The sequence below is a fragment of the Alosa pseudoharengus genome, unplaced genomic scaffold (assembly GCF_046254945.1).
Source record: "Alosa pseudoharengus isolate Yale_2024_CS ecotype anadromous, Long Island Sound unplaced genomic scaffold, YU_APseudo_1.1 YU_APseudo_1.1_scf_12, whole genome shotgun sequence".
Lineage (NCBI taxonomy): Eukaryota > Metazoa > Chordata > Actinopteri > Clupeiformes > Clupeidae > Alosa > Alosa pseudoharengus.
The window spans coordinates 19,620,712-19,647,707 of NW_027468587.1; the positions used below are offsets into that span (position 1 = coordinate 19,620,712).

The window sequence follows — 26,996 nt, forward strand, 5'->3', positions numbered from 1 at the left end:
CTAAACAGCAGACAGATTGGGTGGGGGGGGGGGGGGTTGGGACTGAGCTGTCTTCATCAACCCTTCCTCAAGGACTGCGCTGAATATGTCAGAAATAGCTCAGAGATTGTGTTGAAAGCATTTACTCTGAAGGCAAGCAACTGAAATTGCACTTCCTTTTGATTTTGATATCCTGACTTTCAATGAGAAAAAAAGAAGCATCTATTGTTTTCCTGCAGTCTAGTTCATGCACCAGAATTGGGCACATGCAGAGCTTTCAGTGCTAAAACCCACTGGATCGCAGTAACCTACTTTCAAACCTCAAGATCATATTCCCAAAGACTTCCAGGACATCTGCATCCCCACCTCTCCTGACACATCGTGTTAGATCTTAGATCTCCTTAAATGGCTTCTTGGCAGTCTTTCTTATCTGTGTCCTGACTTGTGGTCTGAAGGTTCCTCAATGTAGGACTCCCTCTGGATGATACTTTGGGAGTAAACCAGAGGTATGTCCACAGTGGCAAGCATCCAAAACATTACATGATATAGCCAGATAATATGGAGGAAAGCTGCATGTGTCACACAGCACAGCAAGAAATGGTCGATTTAAGTGATCAAAAAAGAAAGTAATCTAAATGAGGATTACTGAAATGGTTTACCGATTCAATCTGCTTCTTCATAACCATTAAATAACATTACTGGCACACCGATTCACTGTTTTATTTTCAGTGTGTGTCCTGAATTTTGAGAGAAAGTGGAATAGAACATATGTCCAATATTCCAATATGTGGTTTAATGTTCTGCATTATGTCCAATATTCCAATATGTGGTTTAATGTTCTGCATTTCTCATTAGTAGGTCACTTTGATACTAAAAGTATGATTCTATGTAATGACTGTATGATATCTGTACTGTCCTTGTGTATATCTCTGTGTGACTGTGTTTAGAGATAAGCAGGAATATTATGACTTTGCAGTGTTTCACTGTTCTGCATGGCTGCGTCAGTAGCTATCTGCTCCGGATTGCCAGGCTGCCACTAATCAGGGTCTGATTCAGTGTAGTCCACGTGAGATGGGATGACCAACGCCATCTCCCGTCAGCCTGGAAGGATACAAACTCTAACTATTTCCTTGTCTAGTTAGAGCAGCTGATGGATCTTTAGGTGAAGTCATGCTGTCTCTCCCTTGATCTGCATCATTGTAAATAAACTCTGTTTCTGATTTTTCATACTATTGGTCTGACTGGGTCTCTATTAAATCTATGGTATCAAAATTACCATCAATTTCAACAAGCAAATTGTTGTTAGCTCATTTCAGGAACAGCCTGTTCCACCTCTCCTTCACCTCTGAATTAGTTCGCAACGTGGCATGTAGTAAGATGGCATCTGAATAACCCAGTGCATTATTTCTGTGGCTCATAATTGTGTATTTCATGAATGAAAAGGCTTTCTCTAATTATTCTGCCTACAACCAAATTAGCTAAATCATTTATCCCCTACAAAACAATAAGAATTAAGCTAACAGTTGGCTTGTTCATCAGCAGATTTAATTAAGTATGTGATGAAGAGTGATGATGAGCTTGTCCATTTCTCAGCCAGCTTGCTCTTCCCCAAGCTAGGAAAAACATAACCAAATGACCGGATGTCAATGATCCAGGATGTCATCTTTTTGGCATTCTCCCTGCCCTCATTTGCCACAGTTGCATTTGTTTAATAGTTCACAGCATTGCTATTATGTTCATTGCATTGCTATTACATAGTAGCAATAGTAGTAGGCTAGTATAATAGTAGTAGTGGTGGTAGTAGTATAGTAGTAATAGTAGTAGTGGTGGTTGTTGTAGTAGTAGTGGTGGTGGTGGTAGTAGTATTAGTGGTGGTGGTAGTATAGTAGTAGTAGTGGTGGTAGTAGTAGTATTAGTGGTGGTGGTAGTATAGTAGTAGTAGTAGTAGTAGTGGTGGTAGTAGTAATAGTAGACGTAGTGTAGTAATGGTGTAGTAGTAGTAATCACACAGTGGCTGTATAAATATATTTCAGACTAATATTTATGTTGAGCAGTTTCTTACGATTTTTAACCGAATGATTGCAAGGGAACTACAAACTGTGCACACTTGCCTGGCAAATTGGCAAGGGTTGGAAGACAGCCCTGCTGCTTCATGGCAGAAGCATAACTCACTTGGCCAATGCTCGTTATCCCAGTGGATAAACTGTGTGTTCAATCAGAGTTGCACATCCAGAGGCGAGCAGCTGTGTTTACGGTTACAAGAGTTATGCTGGGAAGAACAGGACACTGACAGGCTTCGGGAGGAAATCTCAGAAGAATGTCACACTACTAATCATCACAGCACACGGACCAAAGGTTATTAAAATAACATCCAGTGCACCTGTAGCTAAACTCTAAGAACAGCTATATCATAATAAAGCCATAATAAAGGTCATAAAGATTAAAATAAAATATGGTCATGAAATTGGAGATAATATGGGTGAATCGTTCTCTATGTCATTTTACCTTCATCCTATAGTGTGAATTTAAGATTTCCAGGAGAAAAGGGCAGCATATGGTTGACATATCCTTTGCAATATAATCAAGAGAAGATTCACGGGTATATGAAGGGCGTTAGTCGAGTTATTTTCATTTCCCATGAGAGTGTGTGTGTGAAAAAGAAAAATGGGAGTAGGGATGACCTGTGAAATGTGGATGTCTCTCGCAAATGGGTCAGGGAGGGTGGCATGGGACAGGTAGTGGGGTCCACCTCCAAGAACATAAGTGTGAATATAAGTATGGGAATAGGGAACAGAGAGTGGAGATAGGAAATAAGGACTGCTGATGGGTGAGTATAAGCAATGTCAGGTTTATTATTGTTGTGATTTATGTGTGATACATCCTAGTCTCTATGAAATGTATGTTTTCCACTCATACAGATGAACCCTTTCCATATTGTTTTGTGTAGCACGCATGCCCCATTAATGGTATAAGGGATTAGTAGATTAGTATGGCAAATCAGCACAGCTGGCGCTGAGAAAACTCCTGCATAGTATAGTATGTTTTGTCTTATGTCTTTTCTTTTAAATGTGTTATGTGTTTTGGGAACATGCTGCACTATAATGATACATTGATTGACCAATTAATTGAATTGCTGCTTATTCTATCTATTAGGGGAAAAAGAGGCAAATTATTTAAATTAAAATTATACAACCTTGACAATGACAGCATACTGTATGAATCAGTGTTTGACCACATGGACAAACATAGAAAAATCAGTGACCAATGAAATAATGAAAAGAATTTGTAACATTTGTAAACATTTAGAATTATTTAAAAAAACAGCTATGTCCACCTGTCTCACCCAGACAGGAAAACTGAGAAGGGGAGCTATCATGGTAAAATATGGAATAGATAGCTGGCTATATGAGAGAGTGAAGCTGCATGTGTAGGAGAAACATACATACAGATTAAACATGCATGAGTTCGCCTCACAGGTCAGGTCTTTCAGAAATGTAATGGCATGGCTGTTATGAGTGTGAGTGCATGTTATGTGTGATATTAAAGGCTATGTCAGTTTGAGCAAAAGGCCATCACTCTAATTCGTGTGGGCATGGTGAACTAGCTGATCTTGTTCACATTACCTATTCTCTGTAGTTGTGACGTCATGTCTTAAAAAAACAGCTCTGTTGCATAGACCCTACAAATTCCTTTCATCTGACACTTTAAACATTCACTCATTAAACCGTGAGAGTCCACAAGGAAATGTTCCCCTCTTGAAAAACTCCATGGAATACTGTAACTGCCTTTCTTTACATGCACCCGGTCATCGGTTAACTTATTGAATATGGTGCAAAGAAAAGTTTTTAAGTTTGAGAGTTATCTATTGAATTGTTATCCAGGTCAAACCAAGGTATGAATACAGATGAAAAGACACTGCAAGAGAACTATGACTTAGGAGAAGATTTACTCACCAGCGAGACAATGAGCCAAAGCCTACAGCGAAAACACTGGTTTAAAGACAACAAGGTGAATGTTCTGGAGTGGCCGAGTCAAAGGCCAGACCTCAAAATCTGTGCCTGAACTTGAAAATGGCTGTTCACACCCGATCCTCTGCCAACCTGGCAGCGTTGCATAAAAATTGAGTAAAACTGCTATGTGCAAGCCTACGACCTATCCACACAGACTCCATGCGGCCAAACAAACATTGCTGACTTGAAGGGGGTGAATATTTGTGCAGTCGCTTATTTTGCATTATTTTTAATTAATTAACATTACTTTGTAGAAATCGACTTTCCCTTTGAAATTAAAGAGGGGATATTTGCAAATATTTGTAAAAAAGGGCAAATTAAATTGATCAAGAATCCATTCATGAAAGCAGAAAAAGTCCAAGAATCCAAGAATACTTTTCATAGGTACTGTAGTGCTTCATACTATATGTTTATGCATATCATCAGGTCTGGGGCTAGAATGAATCTCATTTACAGATCATGGGGAATTTGACACATTACTGACATTGAAGTTATCGAGGAATACACAGAATTGTTTGTCCTCAGGCGTCCATATTCTCTATCGACTTTATGTATAGTAAGTGACCTGGGAAAATGCATCAACAAGCCACAAGCTGTTGTGTTCATGTCTTGAAGCGATGAGAAGTGGGTTAATTACTCTCAAACATACTTTATTTACCTAATCTACTCACATCCATTAGGTGCCCAAAGGGAATTAATTAGCAGATAGATAGATATGGCACTGTGGGCCAACTAAGTATGCAGACACTCATTTTCATTTATTCCTCATGGGTGAGTATACTATAGTTCTCCTCCGTAATCATGGGGTTTTCCTACAGATTATTTGCTGTCTAATGTGTAAAGTCAATGTTCCTGATTGTGAGGTTTTTTCTGTGAGGGCAAGATGGAGGACTTTACACAGCCTTTCCCTCTCACCATCATAATCTTTCCATCAAGTTGCATATGAAAATCCAGTCAATCCAGTTGAGAGACACTCAGTTGTATAACATTAATGTTGTACTGTATGACAGTGTGTCGCATTTTAAAACGATAACAGCAAAACACTGAATTATAGCAGGATTTATTCTTATTTTACTCTGTGGCCTAATTTGAGATAGGCATAGCAGACATGACTAAAATGGCTCTTTCTTTTAATCTCTCGCAAAATGTTGAAAAAAAAGAATCTTCAGTTGACCATTAGAAGAGAAAATAATTTATTCATATAAATGTAATATCTTTAATGGAATACATAAACAATTGGGCATGGGGCAGGCAGTCTCAAACCAAATACTGCAGGGATAAGCCTCTCAAACCATGGTTGACACAAATTGGTAATCTTGTACGACACGGCAGTTGGCAGAAGGGTTTCCTGATAGCTCAGAAATATCAACCCCAAAAAACGCCTCAAGTGAGTCATCAGGTCCCTTGTGTTTTAGGTTTAGGATTTGTGTTTTTCCTGGTTGAAGAGGCTGTCAACATTATGAATGTGAAGGCACAAATCCACTTCTGTTTATGTGGCAACTTCATCTCCCATGTTTCCTGCAGCAACTGCTTGTAAAATCACATCCTGAAACACCAATAATACATAAACCAATATTAATTTTGGCTCACAGTATTGAGTTGTTGTCCATCAAAATGTGTTTTGTGAGATCAATAGGCCTTTAACTCTCGTTCTCCAGTGGAGCAAAATGAATGAGCTACAAATAAAATATAATGACATGCCGAATATTGGTTAACAGGTTCACTCCTCACATTACTTGGTGAACTGACATCTGACTTAGAAGCTGGAGTGGCAGGACTGGTGGTTATGGGACACTGATATAGAGCTTTTAGTAAAAGACATGGAGTGGGTTAATGCAAGACCTGGCTCAGTTTGACAGCATTCATTTGATGCACATTTACATCCTTGTAAATGTCTCCAAATGCATTTGCGAACATGCAATGTATAACAAAATGTAAGGCATCTGCAAACCGAGATGTAAGGCATCTGCAAACCCGAGATATAAGACATCAGCAAACCGAAGCTGTTGTTACGACCCTCTCTTTCTCTGGCTGTCTGTGCTACCGCGGAGCCTTGGCTGGCTGGAGAGGGCAGAGTGCTTGATTGCCAATTAAGACACACCTGTGCGCAAATGGGCTTTAAAAGCCAGACCAACTTGCTCTCTCTCTCCCGAACCAGACACACACATAGACTCAGGCTCACGACATACATTCATGCACGCATTCACTCACTCTCATACATTTCCCTTGGACTATACAACAAACATTCACCACATTCACTCTGATTTTTCCTGCCTGCGTTCCAATCACTTACACTCTCAACCAGATGATCCCACATCCCCTAGACATACTTTTGTGATGCCAATAAATATTTGTGATAATTTCATTCAGTGTTCGTCTCCCTTTCATGCTTTCGGTCCATATGAGCCTGGGCCGTAACATGAATTGGGGGCTCGTCCGGCCGGGATTGGTTGTGGAAGTTCGGCAGGAAGGTGAGCAAGCTACTTTGTGTGTCTACTTGTAGCCTATTTCTGAGTAAGCTCCTTCAGAAGGTGCTTCAGCTGAGTCAAGCTAGTCTTATCTCTTCCAACGAAGCACTGTTTTTTACTTAGCTTGTTTGTTATTTTGCCTTTCTTATTTTGTTACAGGGAACTGCTGAAGGGACGCTTCGGAGTGTGGCATTAAGCCGCACATCGTTTTTCTGTCCTTCTTCTTCTTCTTCTTCTTTTGAGTTTTATGGCGGTTGGCAAACCAACTTAACGGTGCATTACCGCCACCGACTGGGCTGGAGTGTGAATCAAGAGATATTGGAACTTAACTAAATGAATATATAGATTAAGAAGGAAATAAAAGAAATAAAAAGGAAAAATAATTAAATAAACAAATAAAAAGAAAAGAAACCAAATAGATTAAATCCTTTTGGCTAAGTCTGTGTCTCTCAGAAATTTCATAACAAAATGATATATATTGCTAGATGATTTCCCAAGTAAACCTTGCATTGTAAAATTATTCTGTTTGACCATTCTGAGAGACTGAGCAAGCTGATTTCTTTCTTGGCTGTACTTTGGGCAATGAAATAAAATATGTTCTACAGTTTCTAAATGACTGCAATGTTGACATTTCCCTGTTGGATGTTTCCCTATTATCTTCAGTGAAGAATTAAGTCCTGTGTGTCCTATTCTTAACCTTGTAATTATACTTTCCTCTCTTCTACTCCTACACTCTGTCCTTCCTATATCCACTTCTGGTTGGATATTATATAAATGTCTCCCTTTGTCCTGATCCATCCAATATTCCTGCCATGTTGATCTTGCATATGTTTTAATGAACATTTTAGCTTCAGATTTGCTAAATGGGACTTGTAATATTTTATTGAGTTTCAGTGTTTGTTTTGCAAGCTTATCAACCTCCTCATTCCCTTTCACTCCAACATGTGCAGGTACCCAAAGAAACCTGATTTTTAAATCCTTTGCATTTAACTTATACAAAACCATATAAATGTTATTAATTATATCATTTCTTATAGATTTCCCAGTTTTCATGCTTTCTAAAGCTGAATAACTATCAGATATAATCACTGAATTATTTAAATCATTCCCCTCTACCCATTCCAAGGCCAACAAAATTGCAACTAGCTCTGTTGTGTATACTGACAAATGATCTGTTAGCCTTTCCTGACATATTACCCCTTTCTTTGGAATATATACTGCTGACCCAGCATGTCCTGTCTTTGGATCCTTGGAACCATCTGTAAATATGAATATATACTCAGAAAAATGCACATTAAGATAATATTTAACAATATCCCTCACTGCTACTTCCTTTGATTTATTTTTAATTTCCTTGTGAATGCCTAAATCTACATCTGGTATAGGGAAAAACCATGGAGGAATAGGAGGGACTGAAACCGTTGGACAGTACTGTAACTTATGTAACCCTATATTCTCAGCTTTCACATCGCCAATCCACCCAAAACTTCTGTAGTTGGACTTACTATGTTCCCAGCAGTCTTTTAAGATAGCTTTAGCTGGATGGCTATCACCTTGTCCCTTCACATTAACCCAGTATGCTAACATCAGTTGTACCCTTCTGATCCTCAAAGGCATCTCTCCCATTTCCACTTGCATAGAAGACACTGGAGATGTTTTAAAAGAGCCACTACATATCCTAAGAGCTTGAGCTTGCATGACATCCAATACTTTGGTATTAGACTCTGCTGATGACATATATGCTATACTTCCATAATCAAAAACAGCTCTCATTAGTGCCCAATATATATTTTGCAAAGATGCCCTGCTTGCACCCCATGCTTGTCCTGATAGACATCGTAGGATATTAACAATCTTTTTACATTTATTAACCATTTTTTCCAGATGAGTCTTCCATGTCAATTTTTCATCAAACCACATCCCAAGAAACCTTATAGTTCTCATTTGCTCAAGAGGTTGACTGTACAGTTTTAAAGATACAGGAGTAATCTTATGCTTTTTTGAAAAACATATGACTTGTGTTTTAGACACAGATAATTTAAATCCCCATTTATTTGCCCATTTTTCCACTTCATTAATTGCATCTTGCATTTTTGATTTAACATAAGATTCATTACGGCCTCTAAACCATAATGCTCCGTCATCAGCATACAGGGATTTCCCAATTTTCTGGTCAATATTTGAGAATATGTCATTAATCATAATGTTGAATAACAATGGGCTACATACACTACCCTGTGGAGTTCCATTCTCAACGGTGTATACCTCAGAGAATTCTGCTCCTACTCTTACCTGTATTTTCCTTTTAAACAAAAAATCCAAAATCCAATTGTATACTTTACCACCAATACCCAATTGTTGTAATTTAACTAATAACCCTTCTTTCCAAAGCATATCATACGCTTTCTCAACGTCAAAAAATACTGCTATTACCATCTCCCTATTAGTCTGTGCTTTCCTTATATCTGATTCTAAACATAATAATGAATCCATTGTATTTCGCCCTTTACGAAACCCACTCTGATATGGAGAGAAAAGGTCATTGCTTTCTAAATAATGGGTCATTCTAACTGTAATTATTTTTTCCATTATTTTACACAGCTGCGATGTTAAAGCAATTGGTCTATAACTAGACGGGTCAGATGGGTTTTTCCCTGGCTTTAGAATAGGTATTATAATGGCATGTTTCCATACTGATGGAAGCTGACCAATTTCCCAAATTTTATTTAAAAATTTTAGTACTATTTCAAGTGTCTCATCTGTCATATTTGCTACCATTTTGTAACATACCATGTCTTTTCCTGGAGTAGTTTGTTTTGCATTAAGGACTGCTTTTTTCAACTCACACATATTTAAAGGTACGTCTAATGGATTTCCTGAATATCCTTTCTTTTCTAATACATCTGGGAAATTTTCTAACACTCTACTTCTGTTCACTTGTGCTTCCTTAGTGAGGTTCTCAGAACTATGTACTTTCCTAAATGTCTGAGCTAAAACCTCAGCCTTTTCTAAATTAGTAACTGCCACTTTATCACCACTTTTTAATACAGGTAATTCATAATTCCTTTTAACTCCTCCCATCCTCCTTATCATTCCCCATATATCAGATAACTTCACATCCCTTCCTATGCTATTACAAAATTCCCTCCAAAATTTGCGCTTTTGTGTCTTAATCGTCTTTCTAACTACTGCCTGCTTTCTTTTATACTCTATCAAAGCATCCTGAGAATGACATTTCTTAACATATTTAAAAGCTTTATTTCTTGCTTTAACTGCTTTACTGCACTCATCATTCCACCATGGTACATTCTTACATTTCCTATTTCCTTTACTTTTAGGTATTGTTTCCTCAGCTGACAATATAATTTCATTTACTAATGCATTATTAAACTCATTTATTTCTATTTCTTTAATCTTATTAAGTTTAAGACATTTTACTGCACATATAATCTGAAAATATTCCCAATTCGCATTCTCTATTTTCCACCTTGGAATATTTTTAATCCTGTCTTGACACATCCCTGATCCCACTTTAACTAGAATAGGGAAGTGATCACTACCTATTGTTGTTTCCTTATCTACACTCCATGTACTAATACCTGCTATTACACTAGACACAAAAGTTAAATCAAGTACTGATTCAGTATTATTTGTACTGTTAAACCGTGTTCCCTCACCATTGTTAAGACATACCAAACATTTGTCATCAATATATCCTTCTAAAACTAAACCATTTGCATCTGTATTGTTGCTTCCCCATAACGTATTGTGAGCATTAAAATCCCCACACCATATTACCTCACTAATTGGTGATCCCACAATATTTTCCAAGATACTACCCTCTATTTTTCCACAAGGATTATAATAATTTATTACATCTATAGAACCTTTACTAGTCCATATCCTTATCGTAATTGATTCATTCTTATCATTTACAGTTATAATTTCATAGCTTAAACCATTTTGTATGAATGTTACTAATCCTCCCCCTCTACCATTCCCTCTATCTCTTCTAACTGCTGAGTATCCCTTAATAATAAAATCTAACTCTGGTTTCAACCATGTTTCTTGTATACATATTATATTAGGCTTCTCTTTTATCTCATCTAAATATTTCTTAAATTCTTGGCCATTTGCTATCAAACTTCTAGCATTCCATTGTAGTATGCCTACATTTACCACCATTTAATCTACACCAGCATTGTGCTGGGTAGACTGATTGTCTGTACTTAAGTTATCCCTAACTGCTTCCCAAACCATTCCTTTTATCCCCAAGTATTTTTCAGCTGCTTTCACAATAATTTTGATCCTTTCAGTACGACTTGTGGTCTGTGCGGAACAATTGATAATTTCAACCATAAAAATCACAAAGTCATGTTTGCTGACAACTAAATTGTCCTTCCCAGTCTTTCCATCCTCTTCATTTATTGTGTAATTTCCAATACCCTCATTTTGTTTTTGTATTACATCCACTCTGGGGACCAGCTTTACTGCTTCAGAGTAACTAATGCCTTCGGTTACCTTAATTCGTTGTACCTCTTTGGCTCTTTTACTAAATTCACAGCCCTGATATGCTGCACTGTGCTCCCCTCCACAGTTACAGCATTGATTGCGAACTTTGTCACATTTATCATAATCATGATCTCCTCCACACTTACTACACCTCTTCTTACCTTTGCACACAGCCGCTATATGCCCAAACCGTTGACACTTATAACATCGAAGTGGTGGAGGGATGTACAATTTAACCACATAGCTCATAAATCCAACAAAAACCTTTTCTGGCAATGTTTCCCCCTCAAACGTTAGCATGACTGATAGGCTGTCGCAAATATCTCCAAACCTCTTCGTTTTGAGTCTTTTAGCTTCACATACTTTAACGTGCTTAATGTTTGTTTTTATAGCATCTGTCTGTACATTTACCGGAATACCAGTAATGACTCCTCTGACTAACTTTCTGTCATTAGCCTTTGAACATTGCACTAGTTTACCATGAATTGTATGCATTTTAACTGCTTTTTTGAGTTGTTCTTCGCTTTTACAAAACACCAGTAATTGTCCATTTCTTAATATTTTTGCGCTCCTTACCTCTCCAATTTCTTTACTTAGACCTTTTGTAAGTTGTATCGGATTCCATTCTCTGAACGTAGTACCTTCTTTTCCCAACTTAACAAATACCTTATATTGTTCCCCACCATCTTTTAAAGAAGCACTTTCACCACAATCAGATGTATTATTCTTTTTCTTTTTACTTTGATTAGTATTCCACTCTTCGTTAACCTCGCTGTCTTCCAACTCTCCAGTGCTCCCCAACTCTCCTGTCTCACTTCCTACTCCGTCACTTCCTTCCTCCATCTCCTGACCATTCACAGCCCAGCTGTTGCCATCCACCTGACACGGAGTCAGTTTCCGTTTGCGCTGACGTCCACCTGGCATTTCGCACCACTCCTAGCACCGTTTTTCTGTCCTCTCACGAGCTCGCGTTTAAATATCCCCAGCTCGGTGACCTGTAGGGAAGGGGTTAAATTGGGTTAGGAGCTGCTCAGACCAAGAGCTGCTGGTTTAGGCTACTGCGGACACGCATTGTGGGTTATCTTGCTGTTGTTTGTTTAGTTGTTTGTTCGTTTTGTTTGGGAAAGATGAGTAGGCCTAGCGAATAAGTAAATGTAGGGTTACTGTTTGTTTGGCTAGCTGCATTTTCTGGTGTTGCTTGTAGGCAAGGCCATGTGTAAAGTTATGGTTGGCATCTGCTGCTAGACCGATTAGGAAGTCATTAATTAAATTAGCGAGTAAGACGTCGCTCGTTTGTTTTGTGCTCTATGTTGTGCTTAGCCTACATTGGTTAGCTATTGTTGTGTGGTCTTTCCAGTTAAGGCTTATTTTTGGAGTGCAAACTTAATGATTATGTGTTAGCCAAACGTATTTTTCAGACAGCTTGTGAACACCTTAATGAGAGATCAGGTTGTTCAATAGTCTGAGAAAATAGGACCTTACCTTTTTGTTGTTGAGTGCCTGAGATGGTTGTGTTCATTAGATGTTTTGTGATGGTATTCCTTTGTAAAACCGTGTAAATCCAGTTTGCATAGTAGCTAGGCCTAGTTAGGTTGTTAGTAGCTGTGAGCAACATACAACGAAGAATTTGTTGCTTGGAGATAGCTACCAGTGCTACTGTGGGTGTTGTCTGACTCCTTGTGGCAGAAAGAGGGATTTATTATTATTATTTTTTTGTTGGTTAGTTTAACTGCATTGTGTGGGGGGAGTTTATTCACTGTATATATATATTTACAACTAAGTGTGTCATAATCAAGTGATTAATCATGTCTGCTACAGTGGATGACTTTGTTTCAGAGCCTTCAGAAGATGTGCGAGAAGTGCTCAAAGGAACAGTTGCTATTGATTGCTGATAAGTATTGGGTTGAGCTCAGCAGTGAGATCAAGAAGTTAAAGCCAAAAATCCTGAGTCACCTTAAAAGCAAATTAATTGAAGAAGGTATTCTGGTAGTGAAACATGTTGTGCCTAGCAGTCCTGGAGAGTCAGATGTATCGGGTGAGAGTCAGGCCAGTGAGATTAGGATAAGGGAGTTGGCAGTACAAGAGAAGCAAATGCAGCTTGATGCAGCAAAACTTCGATCAAATCGAGAAGCTCTAGCAGCAAAAGAAAAGCAAATGGATAAGGAACTAGAGCTCAAGAAATTAGAGTTCCAGCAAGAGCGTGATCGGGAAGAACGTGCTGAACGCGAGCGTGAGCGCATTCGTCAACATGAGATTGTCCAGAGAGAATGGGAATTCAAAGAGCGTGAGAGGCAATTTGAATTGAGGAAGTTCGAGCTAGAGCTGGCTGCTAAAGGTACCCCTCTCCCATTACCATCTCCCTCGCCTGATGCGCCCCCTGCTGCTCCTGTGTTTGATGTAGCGAGTAGCTATTTCTTTGCAGTGGCCGAAAGAGCATTGGACTCTACTTTTACAGTGTGTCTTAGTGGGTAGGGCTCAAGATGTGTATGCTTCATTGACTTTCGAGCAGTCTTGCTGTTATGATACCGTCAAATGTGCCATCTTGCGGGCATACGAACTTGTACCCGAGGCCTACCGCCAGCGGTTTCGTCATTACCAGAAGTACGACCGCCACACATATGTAGAGTTTGCTCGGGAGAAACGAGATCTATTTGATAGGTGGTGGAGCTCGCTAAAGGTTGACTCCGTGGAATTACTTCGGCAGTTGGTTCTTGTCGAGGAGTTTAAGAACTGTGTCCCTGAAGCAGTGGCCACCTATTTAAATGAGCAGAAGGTTCAGACACTTGAAGAGGCAGCTGTGCTCTCTGATGAGTTTATATTGACACACAGAGCCGTACATGGGAATTGGCGTGGTGTTCCAGGTAGAGCTTGGACTCCTTTTGAGGGTAAACAGAGGTCTGGTGGGGCAGCACCAAACTCTGGATCTTTTTGTCGGAAGAGAGGAAATTCGCCTGTCTCTAATTCTGAAATTGTTTGCTATATTTGCCAAAATGTGGGACTGTATCTCTACCTGGGCAGGACCGAACACGGGTGCCTGTGCGGCTGCTAAGGGACACTGGGGCAGCCCAGTCTTTTCTGTTGGCAGGAGTTGTTCCACTCTCGGAGGAATCTGCCACAGGGACCCATGTTGTAGTGAGGGGCTTTGACCTGAGATATACTAAAGTGCCTTTACATAAAGTTACTCTCTCCTCCGGTCTAGTGTCGGGAACGGTAGAAGTTGGGGTATGTCCGTCCTTACCTGTTTCTGTGGTTGAGTTCATTTTAGGAAATGACCTAGCAGGTGGAAGAGTGTGGCAAAGCCCTGACAATGCTTCATCACCTGTAACAGGGAATGTGCCACTGGATTCTGTTGGTTCAGGTGAGAGGTGTGAGAACTCCCCTGCCACAGTTCATGTGTGTAAGACCTGTGTACAAAGTACCCAGATACCGGAGGTGGAGGAGAAATTTAATCTTGTCTCTACTTTTGTTCACCAGCCTGACAAGGGCAAGACTAACCATGTTGCAGTCCAGGTTGAAAGTCTGTCTGTCCAGTGTCCCAAGATTGCTGACGGTGTGGTTGTGACGTCTGAATGCCTCTTGGAACCTGAACCTCCTGGTCTTGTTGAAGATGAAGCCGTGTTTGAGACCTTGGAAGAATTTGAAAGCGATATGGTGGAGCATAGCTCCTTGGTAGATGTTAAGATCTGTGATTTGTTTGGGACAGAACGGAACACTGATAAACTTAAGAAGCTGTTTGGCGATGGTAGTAGTGATCTGTGTACGAGATGGACCCTGCTTGGAGATTCTCCTGTAGTGGTACCTCTGGTCCAATCACTGTCTACTCATGAAATCCCAGTGCCTTTTGTCTGCTTGTTATGTGTGTACTGGCTCCTCAGTGGGCAAAGTAGTTTTTCATGTTGGTTGTTGACACCAGTGGTTTTGGGAGGTGTGGAAAACCTCACTTGACAAGTCCCAGTGGGACTCCAATACTGTCTTGGTCATGTGATGTAAATGTTTTGAGTTCTGTTTGTGGTGTCTTTATAGTCTATGCTGACCTAAATCCTCCAGGCTTAAGGACCAAAGACTTCTGACAATCAGGCCATGAGCCAGGACCACAATACAACCAGGCTAACAACCATATCCTTTCATATAGCACATGTGGTTTAAACATACCGAAAAAATTAATGATGCAGTATTTTGAGTATTAATGTTAAGATTAAATATTTTGTTAGAATGTAAATGTGTTGTGTGTGTTTGTGGTCTGTCCTCTCTGTTTTCCAGGGCGCTGGAGGGTAGGGGTGGGGCAGATCCACAGAGGGTCTCTGTTATGTTTCTTAGGCTTCCTGAAGGAACCCTCTCGGGGAAGGGAGGTGTTACGACCCTCTCTGTCTCTGGCTGTCTGTGCTACCGCGGAGCCTTGGCTGGCTGGAGACGGCAGAGTGCTTGATTGCCAATTAAGACACACCTGTGCGCAAATGGGCTTTAAAAGCCAGACCAACTTGCTCTCTCTCTCTCTCCCGAACCAGACACACACATAGACTCAGGCTCACGACATACATTCATGCACGCATTCACTCACTCTCATACATTTCCCTTGGACTATACAACAAACATTCACCACACTCACTCTGATTTTTCCTGCCGGCGTTCCAATCACTTACACTCTCAACCAGATGATCCCACATCCCCTAGACATACTTTTGTGATACCAATAAATATTTGTGATTTCATTCAGTGTTCGTCTCCCTTTCATGTTTTCGGTCCATACGAGCCTGGGCCGTAACACTGTGTTATTTGCTTTTAAGAGGTTTCATATGATGGTAGTCTGAATAAAAGTCATGTAAAATAAACAATATTTAAAATATCCCACAGAATTATTTCATAATAAGTTGAAGAATAAATTTGCTTATTGGACTGCACCAATATGTAAACAGAATGGACGGAAGATGAAATAATGGGTTAAAGAGTCCTATCCATAATAGTTTTATTTATGCCTTGAACTATGGACTTATTTAATAATCGCTCTCTCTTTCTCTCTCAACATGTGTGTTTTCAGGCTAGCATGCTAGCCCAGCTCCTTAACTTATCTGGGTTATGCCATTTCTAGGCGTTTCCAACATTGCACTGTGCCTACTTCAGAGGGCATGCACTGTTCCCACCTATTACCTATTGTAAGTCTTTAGACCTCTTTAGAAGGCTAAGACCCTAGTTTCTTAGAAACAATTGGAATAATTGTGTGAAGTACTGGCACAGAGACTAGAGTATTGTTTTTCTTTAGTATACATCTGCACAACGTATATTGGATAAAACAAGATTTTTGTGGATATTTCAAGACCCATTATGCTGCATCTATTGCTAATTGCAAGGTAGTGAAGCACCAAAGGCAGAGGAGGGGGAAGGGTGCATTTTGATTAAATTGAATTGAGACATAGTAAGAATAATTTGACAATGTAAAGCACTAAACAGATTGTACATGAGAAATGTTGAAAGATTTCAAATGGGTTATAATATTACTATGCTACATAGCAATGTGGTGCATACAATTGGGGGATGTTTGTGTGTGTGTGTGTGTGTGTGTGTGTGTGGGGGGGGGGGGGGGGGGTTACACTGTCATATTAGGCTATAACAGGTTTTAACCACTAGGCTAGTAGTTTTGGGGATTGTGGATCAGTTTGATTGGGCTTTGGTGTAAAGTATGGTCTGTTTCTTAAGATAGGTTACAGTAATCAATAACTTCCCTGTTCTAATTTGAACTGGGCTATGTGCCATGCACAAACGTGCTCAACAATTAATTATTCTTCACACTTCCATGATTGTCGCCAGGTGTGACTTTTGAAGCTATACTGCCCTCTGCTGTGAAGTCTTCGTAGTCTAGATAGGCTATTAAGTTCCATAGGCACTGTAAGCTCTAAATCTGTGCTCATTCCACTGCAAGAGTAAAAATGCCCACATAGCATACGTGTAGAGCTAACGCTAGATTTAAAGGTGTTGGGGTGAGCACGAGGCTGCCATAAAAGAAAGTGACAAAAGCAGAGAAAGCGTTCTGACGCAAGGGGGCGGTCACGAACAAATAATGCGTTTTGTTCAATCGCGACATGGCCTTGGTTTAAAAATAAACATGCCGAAGGTCGTGACAAGGACCATGGTCAGCACTTACATTTAGCCCAGGCTACCAAAAATAGTCTATACAAATACATAAAAAAAAACTACAATATTACCCAGATTTAGAAACCATTAGTCATTATTTAGATTGGATATGAAAGACCACTGCACATACAAAGCAAAGTTTTGCAAAAACACCGTGTTTATTAAAGACACCAAAATCCCTGAATAACCAGGAATACAAAATACTTCGTTGCGAAGCATACATACTTAATGTGAAGGAAAAGAAAAATGACAAAAGAGTTCCAGTTGGAATCCGAAGAAAAAGCACCACCGTGTCTGTTGTATTGATGAGATCCCCTTGTTCAAACCAGAGTAAACGTTAGCTTAGTCCATGCTCATTTCAACTTAGGCTATTGTTATTCACGTAAAAAAGGGTGACAAAAACAAAATACATCCGCTATGTTTTAACCTATTGGGTCTTCAAATTAACCTATAACAAAAGTCAATTGAATCATCCTTTCTGGTCAATCGTTTCAGTAGGGCGTTTTCTTATACAGCCAGAATCCATAGGACCGGTATCAGCAACGTGGTAAGAGTGACGTTAAATGCCAGACAACAGTGGACTTCGCCAGGCATCTAGTAGTATGATGTGTAAACAGGATCATGGGGGAGTATTCCCGTTTGCAGTTCAGGTTCACTTTGCTTCCTGCTAGCACACACCACCACAACCACATGTGTTTAAAATGTTAGACAGCGAGGTAACTAGCTAGAAATAGCCAAGACAACAAACATTGTAACTTCAGCTACCTAGTTAGCAAGAATGTCCAGGCAGTTTTCAGAAAAATAAAGCCCATTTCATGACAAAACATCTGATATATAGACATAGAAGTTAATCCTTAAAAAACAATAATCAAAATTTCGACTGGGAACCACCCCCATATTTTACAAGAGAGGAAACAAATGAGCTGGCATTAACAGGACATCGTTAGCCGTCCGATTCATTTGCTAGCTGACACGTTTTCACAGGCTAGCTTGGTATGCTGTTTTAATGTCCTTAGACAATGTTGACCTCCGAAATAAGCTACGTTACTCATCACCATTAACGCAACCATTCATTTGATTGCAACGGTTAACGTTTGCCATTTGGTGGTCACAAACTAGCATTGTTGATTGTCAATTGTTTTTGCACGTTCGCCACGTTCCGACGGAGAAAACTGAAGTCGTCTGACTGCCTCTTTAATTAAATTGCCAGACAATATTAGTTCCTGTAGTAATTGATGAGGATTATCCTCAACACGTGTGACATCAGTCCGCTTTCGATTCCAGGTTTTGAAATTGTCCCATTCTTGATCACTTGATCCAGGGATGTTGTATGGGCTAGCTCTGCTACGTACTCCTCGACTGCGAAATCGAATGCAGCACCCGGTGCGCCGTGGTTGGGCCCCACTGTTGTTGTTGGTCTGTTTGACGTTGCTACTGCCGTTGCTGGTGAGACCGTGGAGACATGACATCGTCTTTTGGTTTGCGCTATTGTTATGTAGCTGCAAAGCTTCGCCGATTTTCGTAACCAAAGCATCCACCTCTTTCGAATCGACTGTAACAGACTGCTCCAGCAGAATGTAGTTTTCTTTTCGACAAGGCATTTTATGTTGTGTTTGTGTTTTAGGCGAATTTTGTAAATGAATGAGAGCGCGTACAACCGGTATCCCCTTCTCGCCACGCTGCCCAGCAAAGAACAACCCTTCAGCTTGATTTGTAAACAATAGATGACGTAGGTTCCGGAATGTACCAATGCGGTAGGTGATACACTTGAGCTATAAGGTCAAACATCTTACACTCACACTGATGATATATTTAGAATTTAACACCAATCACATAGTTTGTTTAGTATGAATCACTCAACACGTGGAAATACCGGTCCTCTTTATTTTTATTTTTATTATAACAATAACAAATAAAAATGCCCCTGTTTGGATAATAATGGTAGTGGCCCAGTGGCTGGGGGCCAAGAAAACATTACATAATTGTAACTGAAAATGTTCTTTCGAGAATTGAAAAAAAAAAAAAAAAAATCGGAACAAGCACGATGAAGTGTGGGAGATCTTTCGTGATACTCATCAGGTTATAGATTATAAGCACCTGATAGTATCTGTCTTGGTTTCATGTGTATGGCATGCAAGCTGCAGTTAAAACAAACAAGAAGGCATGCCTTTGGGTAGCCTAAAGAAATGCATGAAACCATAGGCATTTCAGCCTGTGTTCATTGTCGCCATTTTATTATTCTTGTTACAATGTATCTATAGTGTTACTAGTTATCACCGTCACATTTTTTACATTAGCCTACTTGAACATCATAGTCAGTCTGTTTCAAAGTGACGTTGCCAGCGACGGATTTTATTCGTCTTGCAACAGACTTGATTGAAGCCAATATAGGCTCATACGTCCCTAAAAGACATTATTTCTTGAAATCACCCAAGTAGTCAAATCAAAGCCATGAGACGACCTCATATCGCCATATAAGGTATCCAAACATGTCCACGTGGTTCAGTAGCTGCGCTCTGTAATGGCGACGCCACAATCGCCTAGATAGATAGGAAAACGACAGACCCTGCTTGTTTACACATTGAAGTCTGTACGGTATGGCTATTATTTAGAGGCACTGTTCTTGCCAGTATGCGCTATTCATAGTGCATTATTTAGTAGTCTATCAACGCTTATCTGTTTTTCATTATTTTACGTGTTCATAGCAACCAATCAGCTTTTCCACCGTCATCCTATATATTGTAAGCTATATATGTGTCGACATTAGTTTGTAATAGCCTATGCTAATCTATGCATAGTAGTAGTAGGCCTACGTGTCTTTCTTGCTCTAGGAAGAGGCGTGGGCTATCCATGAAATAGGGAGGTGCTGCTCCTTTCAGTAAACTTTGATATGAGTTGGAGTTCTGCCAAAGGGAGTGCAAAGAGTTCATTGTTGCCTGACACTTTCCAAAAAAGAACCAGGCATAATATTTTAATTTTTTAGATAAAATCTGGCTCAAATAAGTGTGACCGGCTACTTGTTCTACCAGCTATAGCCTACATCCTGAAGAAATGAATAAAACACATGATTACCCTACGATCATAAATGCGCATTCTGTTTCTTTGTTCACCCTTGATGAGTCATTTGAATAACTTGCCTCAAGATGTTATGTGTCTGCGTGAATGGACGCCACATTCACCACTTCCTTCTCATTTCAGAGAAAAACAGAGTCTACACAGAACTGGTCTTTACTCTGAAACTGTGGCAGTGAAAGAGTTCAGGTACATTCATTCTAATTTCAACATCTCTGTAAGAAAAAAAATCTCCCTGTGGTAGGCTACAGAGGCAAGCTTGTGTTTTTTTCTACTTAGAAATCATTAACATGTTTGAATGCAATGCATTGAAATGGATAGCCTACATGCTATTTTCATAAGCTTCAAGTTGCAGTCTAGTGGATGTGTAGGCTATTTCTTGCATTGTCTACTATACCTTATGGTTGCAACATGTGCTGTAGACTGCCTGATCAGCAGTGTTCATGCAGCAGCAGGCCCTTCATTGCGACTTGGGGAGACCCTCAGCAACCATAATGTGACCAATGAAAACTCTCCAACTGTGTGAGTGATTCCATTGGCTGACACCAAAAATCACAGCCCTGCCCTATCACATTACTTACTTGGATGTTCCTCAATTTCATTGTCAACAAGGCCCATTACATAATACTGTACAGCAGTAGAAAGGAATGTATCAGATATGGATGTTGCAGAGAGGCAGGAAGTTAAATATCAATGTTAATTTATGATATGGTGTAGCCTAGTACAACAATAAAACCTTTGTTCTATCAGATGAATAACTGCTGATGTCAGTTCAGTCAGCATCTTGGTATAACACCTACAATCATTTTTTCTTTTGCATATGAAAATAAAAAGAGGAAGCTCAGCCACAGGCTTTTTTAGCTCTCGAAGACAGAGGTTGCCCTATAGACTAGGACAACCTCTCAGGACAGAGAAGCAGAGGTAGGCTATAGGGCACATGGCACAAGTTGGGTGTCTGTGCCCCTGGCAAGCTGTGAAGAGGGTTTTGTAGCCATACTGTTGCTTCGCGGCTATTTCAGCAGCGGTGTCCCCATTGGAGCCCATTTCTCAGAAGTTTCTCAGAAACCAGGCAGGGGGTGTTTTTCTCAGTCAGCTGCCCCTGTGGTCTGCATATGGGCTTCTAGCTGAGCTCCTTTCTGATGCAGCTCCGGTCAACTCATGCTGTGTAATATGATATATATGGATATGATATGTAATTACTCTCTACTAATATTAAGCTGTTCAGAATTTTATTTCAGTGTTATAAAGAAGCCACTCCCTATTGCATTCTGAAACTAGAAAGAAGTGAAACCTGCCTTCCTGTTATATTTGATAACGGAAGTTGAGATACCATATCAGTTTCTAAAGAACACAGTGTAACAGCCCATACTAAATGACTAGGCCTGAGTTATGAGTTATTGCCTATACACTACCGGTCAAAAGTTTGGGGTCACCACTCCATTATAGACAGAAAACCAGCTGAGATCAATTGCAGTATTTTTTTTTAATCAGGGCAGCAGTTTCCAGATTATATTATGTGCTTACATAATTGCAAAAGGGTTCTCCAATGTTTTCTCAGTTAGCCTTTTAAAATTATATCAGATTAGTAAACAGAATGTGCCTTTGGAACATTGGATGAATGGTTGCTGATAATGGGCAGCATTAAAGATCAGCCATTTCTTTCTACAGTCAAGAACCCTTTTGCAATTATGTAAGCACATAATGTAATCTGAAAACTGCTGCCCTGATTAAAAAAAACATTGCAACTGATCTCAACTGGTATTCTGTCTATAATGGAGTGGAATGGAAATTTTTAAGTGACCACAAATGTTTGACCGGTAGTGTAGGTTAGGGTGGCCTATATCTCCGGGCCTGAGCTAGATCAGAACCTAATAAGATAAGTATGTGTCAAGATGTTCCAGTTGCCCCGCAAGGGGATTTGGAGTTTAACATTCACATGCAGCTACTGAAGTTTCTTTAGTATCCTTATAAGCTGCCCCTGGCAGAGAGTGATTCTATCATTATCGTCAAAACACAAAGGCAGTCACAACCACGTAACCAAGGAGATAATCCATACACAAGTTGAATGTGTAAACAGAGTGGGAGAAAAGCAGTTCCTGCATGCCGATTTGTTTTGTATCCTTTTTAAAGCAGGCTGCAGGAGATTAATGGAGCTATTCACTTTCTTTGGCAGCAACGGCCCAGTAAGCTATATACATTGGACAGGCTCACAACACTGAGCTGAAACCAACAGATATACAAAATTAGTGCTCCCATCTGTCCATTGCTGACAAAACTGCTGACACTAGTTCTAGTTCCATGTTCAATAAGCTTAAATTTAGCGATGGCCTGGAGATAAATCATGCATTCAGATCCACAGAGGTTTGTTCTAAGAAAAAGTCAGACTTTCGTCTGCTTACAGAAGTTGATGACATGACAAACTGAGGGGTTAGTTGTGTATCCTGGAGTCTGCTGGCACAGACTGACCAGCATGCTATCAATGGAACCCACTTGTCCTTCCAACCACTGATGTCACTGATGTCCCCTGTAATTTGCACCCTGACAGATGTTGGAAGCGGAGTTGAGTGGCACACAGACACAGCTGTTTGGACCATGAAGGGGGATGGCCACAAGAGGACTGCATGTTTAACCCAGCGCATGGTACTCTTAGATAATTTATTTTATCAGTTATCAGCAACAAAGAGATATACGTAGGGTGAGTAACCTTAAGAAATGATTAATAAAGGGTAACTTATGTATGGGTGGATGGTAATTATAATAATAATAATAATAATAATAATAAGCTTTATTTGTATATCACCTTTCATACACAGAATGCAGCTCAAAGTGCTTTACATTTGGAGCATTTTACACAATTACATTACATTACATTTAGCAGGCACTTCTTGACCAAAGTGATATACATATGTCAGCTATATTACAAGGGATCACATTGTCCCCGGAGCTACTTGGGGTTAAGTGCCTTGCTCAAGGGCACAACGGTGGAAGCTGGGAATTGAACCGACAACTTTCAGGCTACTGCACGCTAGCCCAGCTTCTTAACCACTACACTACCACCGCCCATAATAGAGAAAAAAAATAATAATACAAACAAACAAACAAACAAACAAACAAACAAACAAACAAACAAACAAACAAACAAACCAAACAAAACAAAACAATAAATAAAAGAGATTTAGAATTAAGGAAAAATGAGAATTCACAAGATGGTAAGGAGATAGATACAAACACATTCAATACAACCAATGCATTGAAAATAGGAAGACGCTGTAAATAGCAGCAGTAAAATGTAAAATAATGTGAAGAAATAGGCTACAAGATAAATGGTAGAGAAGCGTGTGTGTTTTTGTTTATCTGAAAAGCTCCATGATAACATGATAACAGAAGAAGGATTTGACTTGTTTGTTTTGATGTGTCAGTGGAATGACTAGATGGGGGAGGAGGCAGTAAAGTATCCTACAATGATCTCCTATCAGCAATGTGTTACTCTGCCTCTGTACCGCCATCTCCGCGGAGGGAGGGAAGGGAGGATTATAGCTGGGCTGTCTGTAGAATGATCTTTTCGTCACTAAATCCCATTTAGGCTAACTTCTGTACTACAGATACAGAGAATCGGCCTGAGACAAACCAGTGTGTTTGGTAGTGGTTAGTTGCTATAGAGTCTGTGTATGTTTATATCTATGGTTTATATATACTTATACACTTCCGGTCTAAAGTTTGGGGTCACATTCCCTCAGATTACAAAAGGATTCTCCAATGTTTCTCAGTTAGCCTTTTAAAATGATATCAGATTAGTAAACAGAATGTGCTTTTGGAACATTCGATGAATGATTGCTGATAATGGGCAAAACATTACATTAAAGATCAGCCATTTCTTTCTACAACAGTGGAGAACACTCTGAGTGTTATGTTATCTAACACATAAAAGTGAAAAAGGTATTAAAAAGAACTAAAGAAGATATTAGTACTTCTGCAGTAATGTCATCTGATGTGTTGAACTAAAAGAACAGTGATAGATTATATTGAATAGTGGCATGCAATACAAGTTTTTACATCCCAGACCTAGCCTATAAGAAAGCATTTAACCATTACTCTTAAAGAAAATGGAAAAAAGTTTGGTGATAAACCACTTATCAGAACATATGAAGGGTTCAGATGCAAAAGCCTCTAAATGCCACCTATGTCAAAAATGAGATAAAGATGGTGAGGGGATGCTTTCCACACATAGTACACGCTAAACAAATAATTTAACTTCTAAACCCACTAAATACCACTCTCTTCCTGGTCTGAAATATCGATTTATAGGCAAAAACCTATAGGAGCCTGAATTTAAATGCTCATTTAAAAGAAAAGTAGTCACTTTTTAGAGGGTTTTGCATCTGAACTCTTCATATACACAGAGAACACACAGAAATACTTCTGCACATGTGCACACACGTTCACGGGCATATTATTAAAGGTTAGGCGAACATGTTTGTTTTGGGCCAGGCCATATTCCTTACAGGCTGCTACCATTTCTCAGAAGCCAGGGCTTTTTCTTGCCGGCTGTCCCTCCCTCACTGTCTCTCTCACACACACTCTCTCTCTTCCCCCCCTGCTCCACTTGAGTACAGGCCAGGTTTGTGTTGTGGCCAGCAGTAGCACGTGTTCCAGCGCTGAACTTGCTGCCCCCCTGTCTGTGCCAACTCATGCTTCAAGTGGCGCTGTTTACGTTAGATCCTACACACACACACACACACACACACACACACACACACACTCCTCCCTCTCCTGTGTCACCTTCAAGTCTAGGCCAATCCCTGGCCAGCCTCGAGTCTAAAGACCAGAGGTTGGGTACAACTCCTGTTGGAAATACTGCAGTCAGCAGGCTTCTGCTGATGTTCATGTCCTGCTCTGTCAAAGTAACACACTCAGTATCACATGTATGTACACACACCTGGTGTGACCCAAGCTTGCCAGACTTAGGCCTGATGTGAAAGGTTGAAATGGCATTGGCCGGGCGGGTAATTCAATCAATGTTTGAGCAGACTAGTTTTGAAATGGGCTACCTCACCAGCTATTTTTGGTGCTGTCTATTTTTCACTAATAATAGGATGGGTAAACAGCTGCTCTGAGTGTGTGTGTGGTTGTGTGTGTATCTTGGATATGTCTGCTTGTGAGTGGAAGAGAGGAACAGGGTCTGGCAAACAGAGGCTTTGTCAATCATTGCTCTGACAATAAATACATTAACGGCTTCTGTGTACTGTTGTGCTATTTTTGTGTTTGTGGTTATGTTTAGGATACCTTTTGCACAGATTGTAGACTACATAATCAGACGGATTGCATGTCCTTCTTTGAAGTCAAGTAAAATAGTCCCAGTACATTGTGAAGGGGTGTCCATATAAGGTAAGTCTCTCAGCATATAGTTGAGGTTTTGACTATGGACACAAGACATCTTGACCACAAACCTCAGGGTTAGAACTAGTTTTTTAAGTGTGTATTCCTTTATGTTCAGTCAGTGCCTGTAGCCTTTGTTCCTGTTGAGCATGTGTTTAACAGACAAGTTGGGGCCTCATCATGAGGCCTGATCACGCAAAGATGTTGAACAAAGATGTTGATACTGAGAAGTGAATTTGGATAAGTTTGGATAAAATATGACTTGGTTTGTGTGTAAGCTGTAGCATGAATGTCAAAAGGCCCAGTCGCAGGTCAAATCAGATATTCTCCATCAGAGATTATGGGGGATAAAAACTCAAGACCTAAAACCAGATGGGGTGCAGTTGAGACTTGTGTCTGTGCCATTTGGGTATGAACAGATTCCTATCTCCTCTGGACTTAAGCCCTCCCTAATGTGTGAAGAATAAGGACACTTTGTCCTTAACAGCAGATTTATATATATAAATATATATATAAAAGATTAGATGAGTGTGGCAGTGTAGCAGTTAAGGAGCTGGGCTAACATGCACTAGCCAGAAAGTTGTGCCCTTGAGCTTAACTGAACTCTGAGTTGCTCTTGGAAGACTGGCCCTTAATAATTGACATAATAAGTTGCTTTGGGTAAAAGCATCAGCCAAATGAGTAACTAATACATTTCAGAGTTCAGAGAGATTTATTCATCACGTACACAGTTATATCAAATAGTATACAACAAGCAGTGAAATGGTAAGCCTGGTAAGCTTCATAACTGTAAAGTAGAAAGAATCTAAGTAAAACAGATAACATTAAAAGCAGAAGTTAATAATAAATAATACAATAAAATAATACAGTGACATGAATAATAATAATAATAATAATAATAAAAATAATAATTATAATTTCAGGCATCTGCATCCTAGGACCCAGGTCTATTGGAGAGGGGCCTGTAGACTAAAATATTATAAAACAGAGGTATGCACCAAAACATATGACACATGGGTAAATTTTAGGGAGAGGCTCATGAAGCAGTCATGAAGGAGAAGGGGATGGGGGGTTGTGCATATGCATCTGTGTCCACACAGAGGCAGAGAATGTTACGCAACACTCAGAATGCAGAAATGTACACTATGACTGGTATGTACTCGAGGTTCTTCAAACTGGAAGTAGGACTGAAGTGATCGAAGAAGACGACATGTGCACACACATTCCCACACACACACACACACTCACACTCACTCTATCTCTCTCTCACACGCACACACATACACAAACACATAGTGCATACCGAAAGTAGCGTTTCACTTATTCCAAAATGGATTCAATTAATTTTTTCCCTCAAAATTCTCCACACAATATGCCATAATGACAACTTAAAAAAGTTTGAGATTTTTGCAAATTTATTAAAAATAAAAAAAATGTAGAAATCACTTGTACT

At 39.7% G+C, this 26,996-nt stretch overlaps 1 protein-coding gene and 2 long non-coding RNA genes across 3 annotated transcripts; 1 reads left to right on the forward strand and 2 right to left on the reverse strand.

Annotated features, from left to right (window-relative positions):
• Positions 1-5,158: 5,158 nt before the first annotated feature.
• On the reverse strand, positions 5,159-11,621 carry LOC143119126 (uncharacterized). The gene is made up of 2 exons (XR_012986255.1): positions 11,546-11,621; positions 5,159-5,535 (listed from the first exon to the last, which is right to left on the reverse strand). It is a non-coding gene; the product is annotated as an uncharacterized LOC143119126 (long non-coding RNA).
• A 2,640-nt stretch (positions 11,622-14,261) lies between these two features.
• On the forward strand, positions 14,262-15,678 carry LOC143119127 (uncharacterized). The gene is made up of 2 exons (XR_012986256.1): positions 14,262-14,327; positions 14,444-15,678. It is a non-coding gene; the product is annotated as an uncharacterized LOC143119127 (long non-coding RNA).
• Positions 15,679-17,231: 1,553 nt separating this feature from the next.
• On the reverse strand, positions 17,232-18,786 carry gbp (glycogen synthase kinase binding protein). The gene has a single exon (XM_076280411.1). It carries the CDS (start codon positions 18,694-18,696, stop codon positions 18,211-18,213), a length of 486 nt encoding a protein of 161 aa, XP_076136526.1. The 5' UTR covers positions 18,697-18,786; the 3' UTR covers positions 17,232-18,210.
• Between the last annotated feature and the right edge of the window lie 8,210 nt (positions 18,787-26,996).

What these genes read in the sequence shown, in the direction of transcription:
- gbp (XM_076280411.1), bottom strand. Translation starts at nt 18,696, where the DNA reads ATGCCTTGTCGAAAAGAAAACTACATTCTGCTGGAGCAGTCTGTTACA.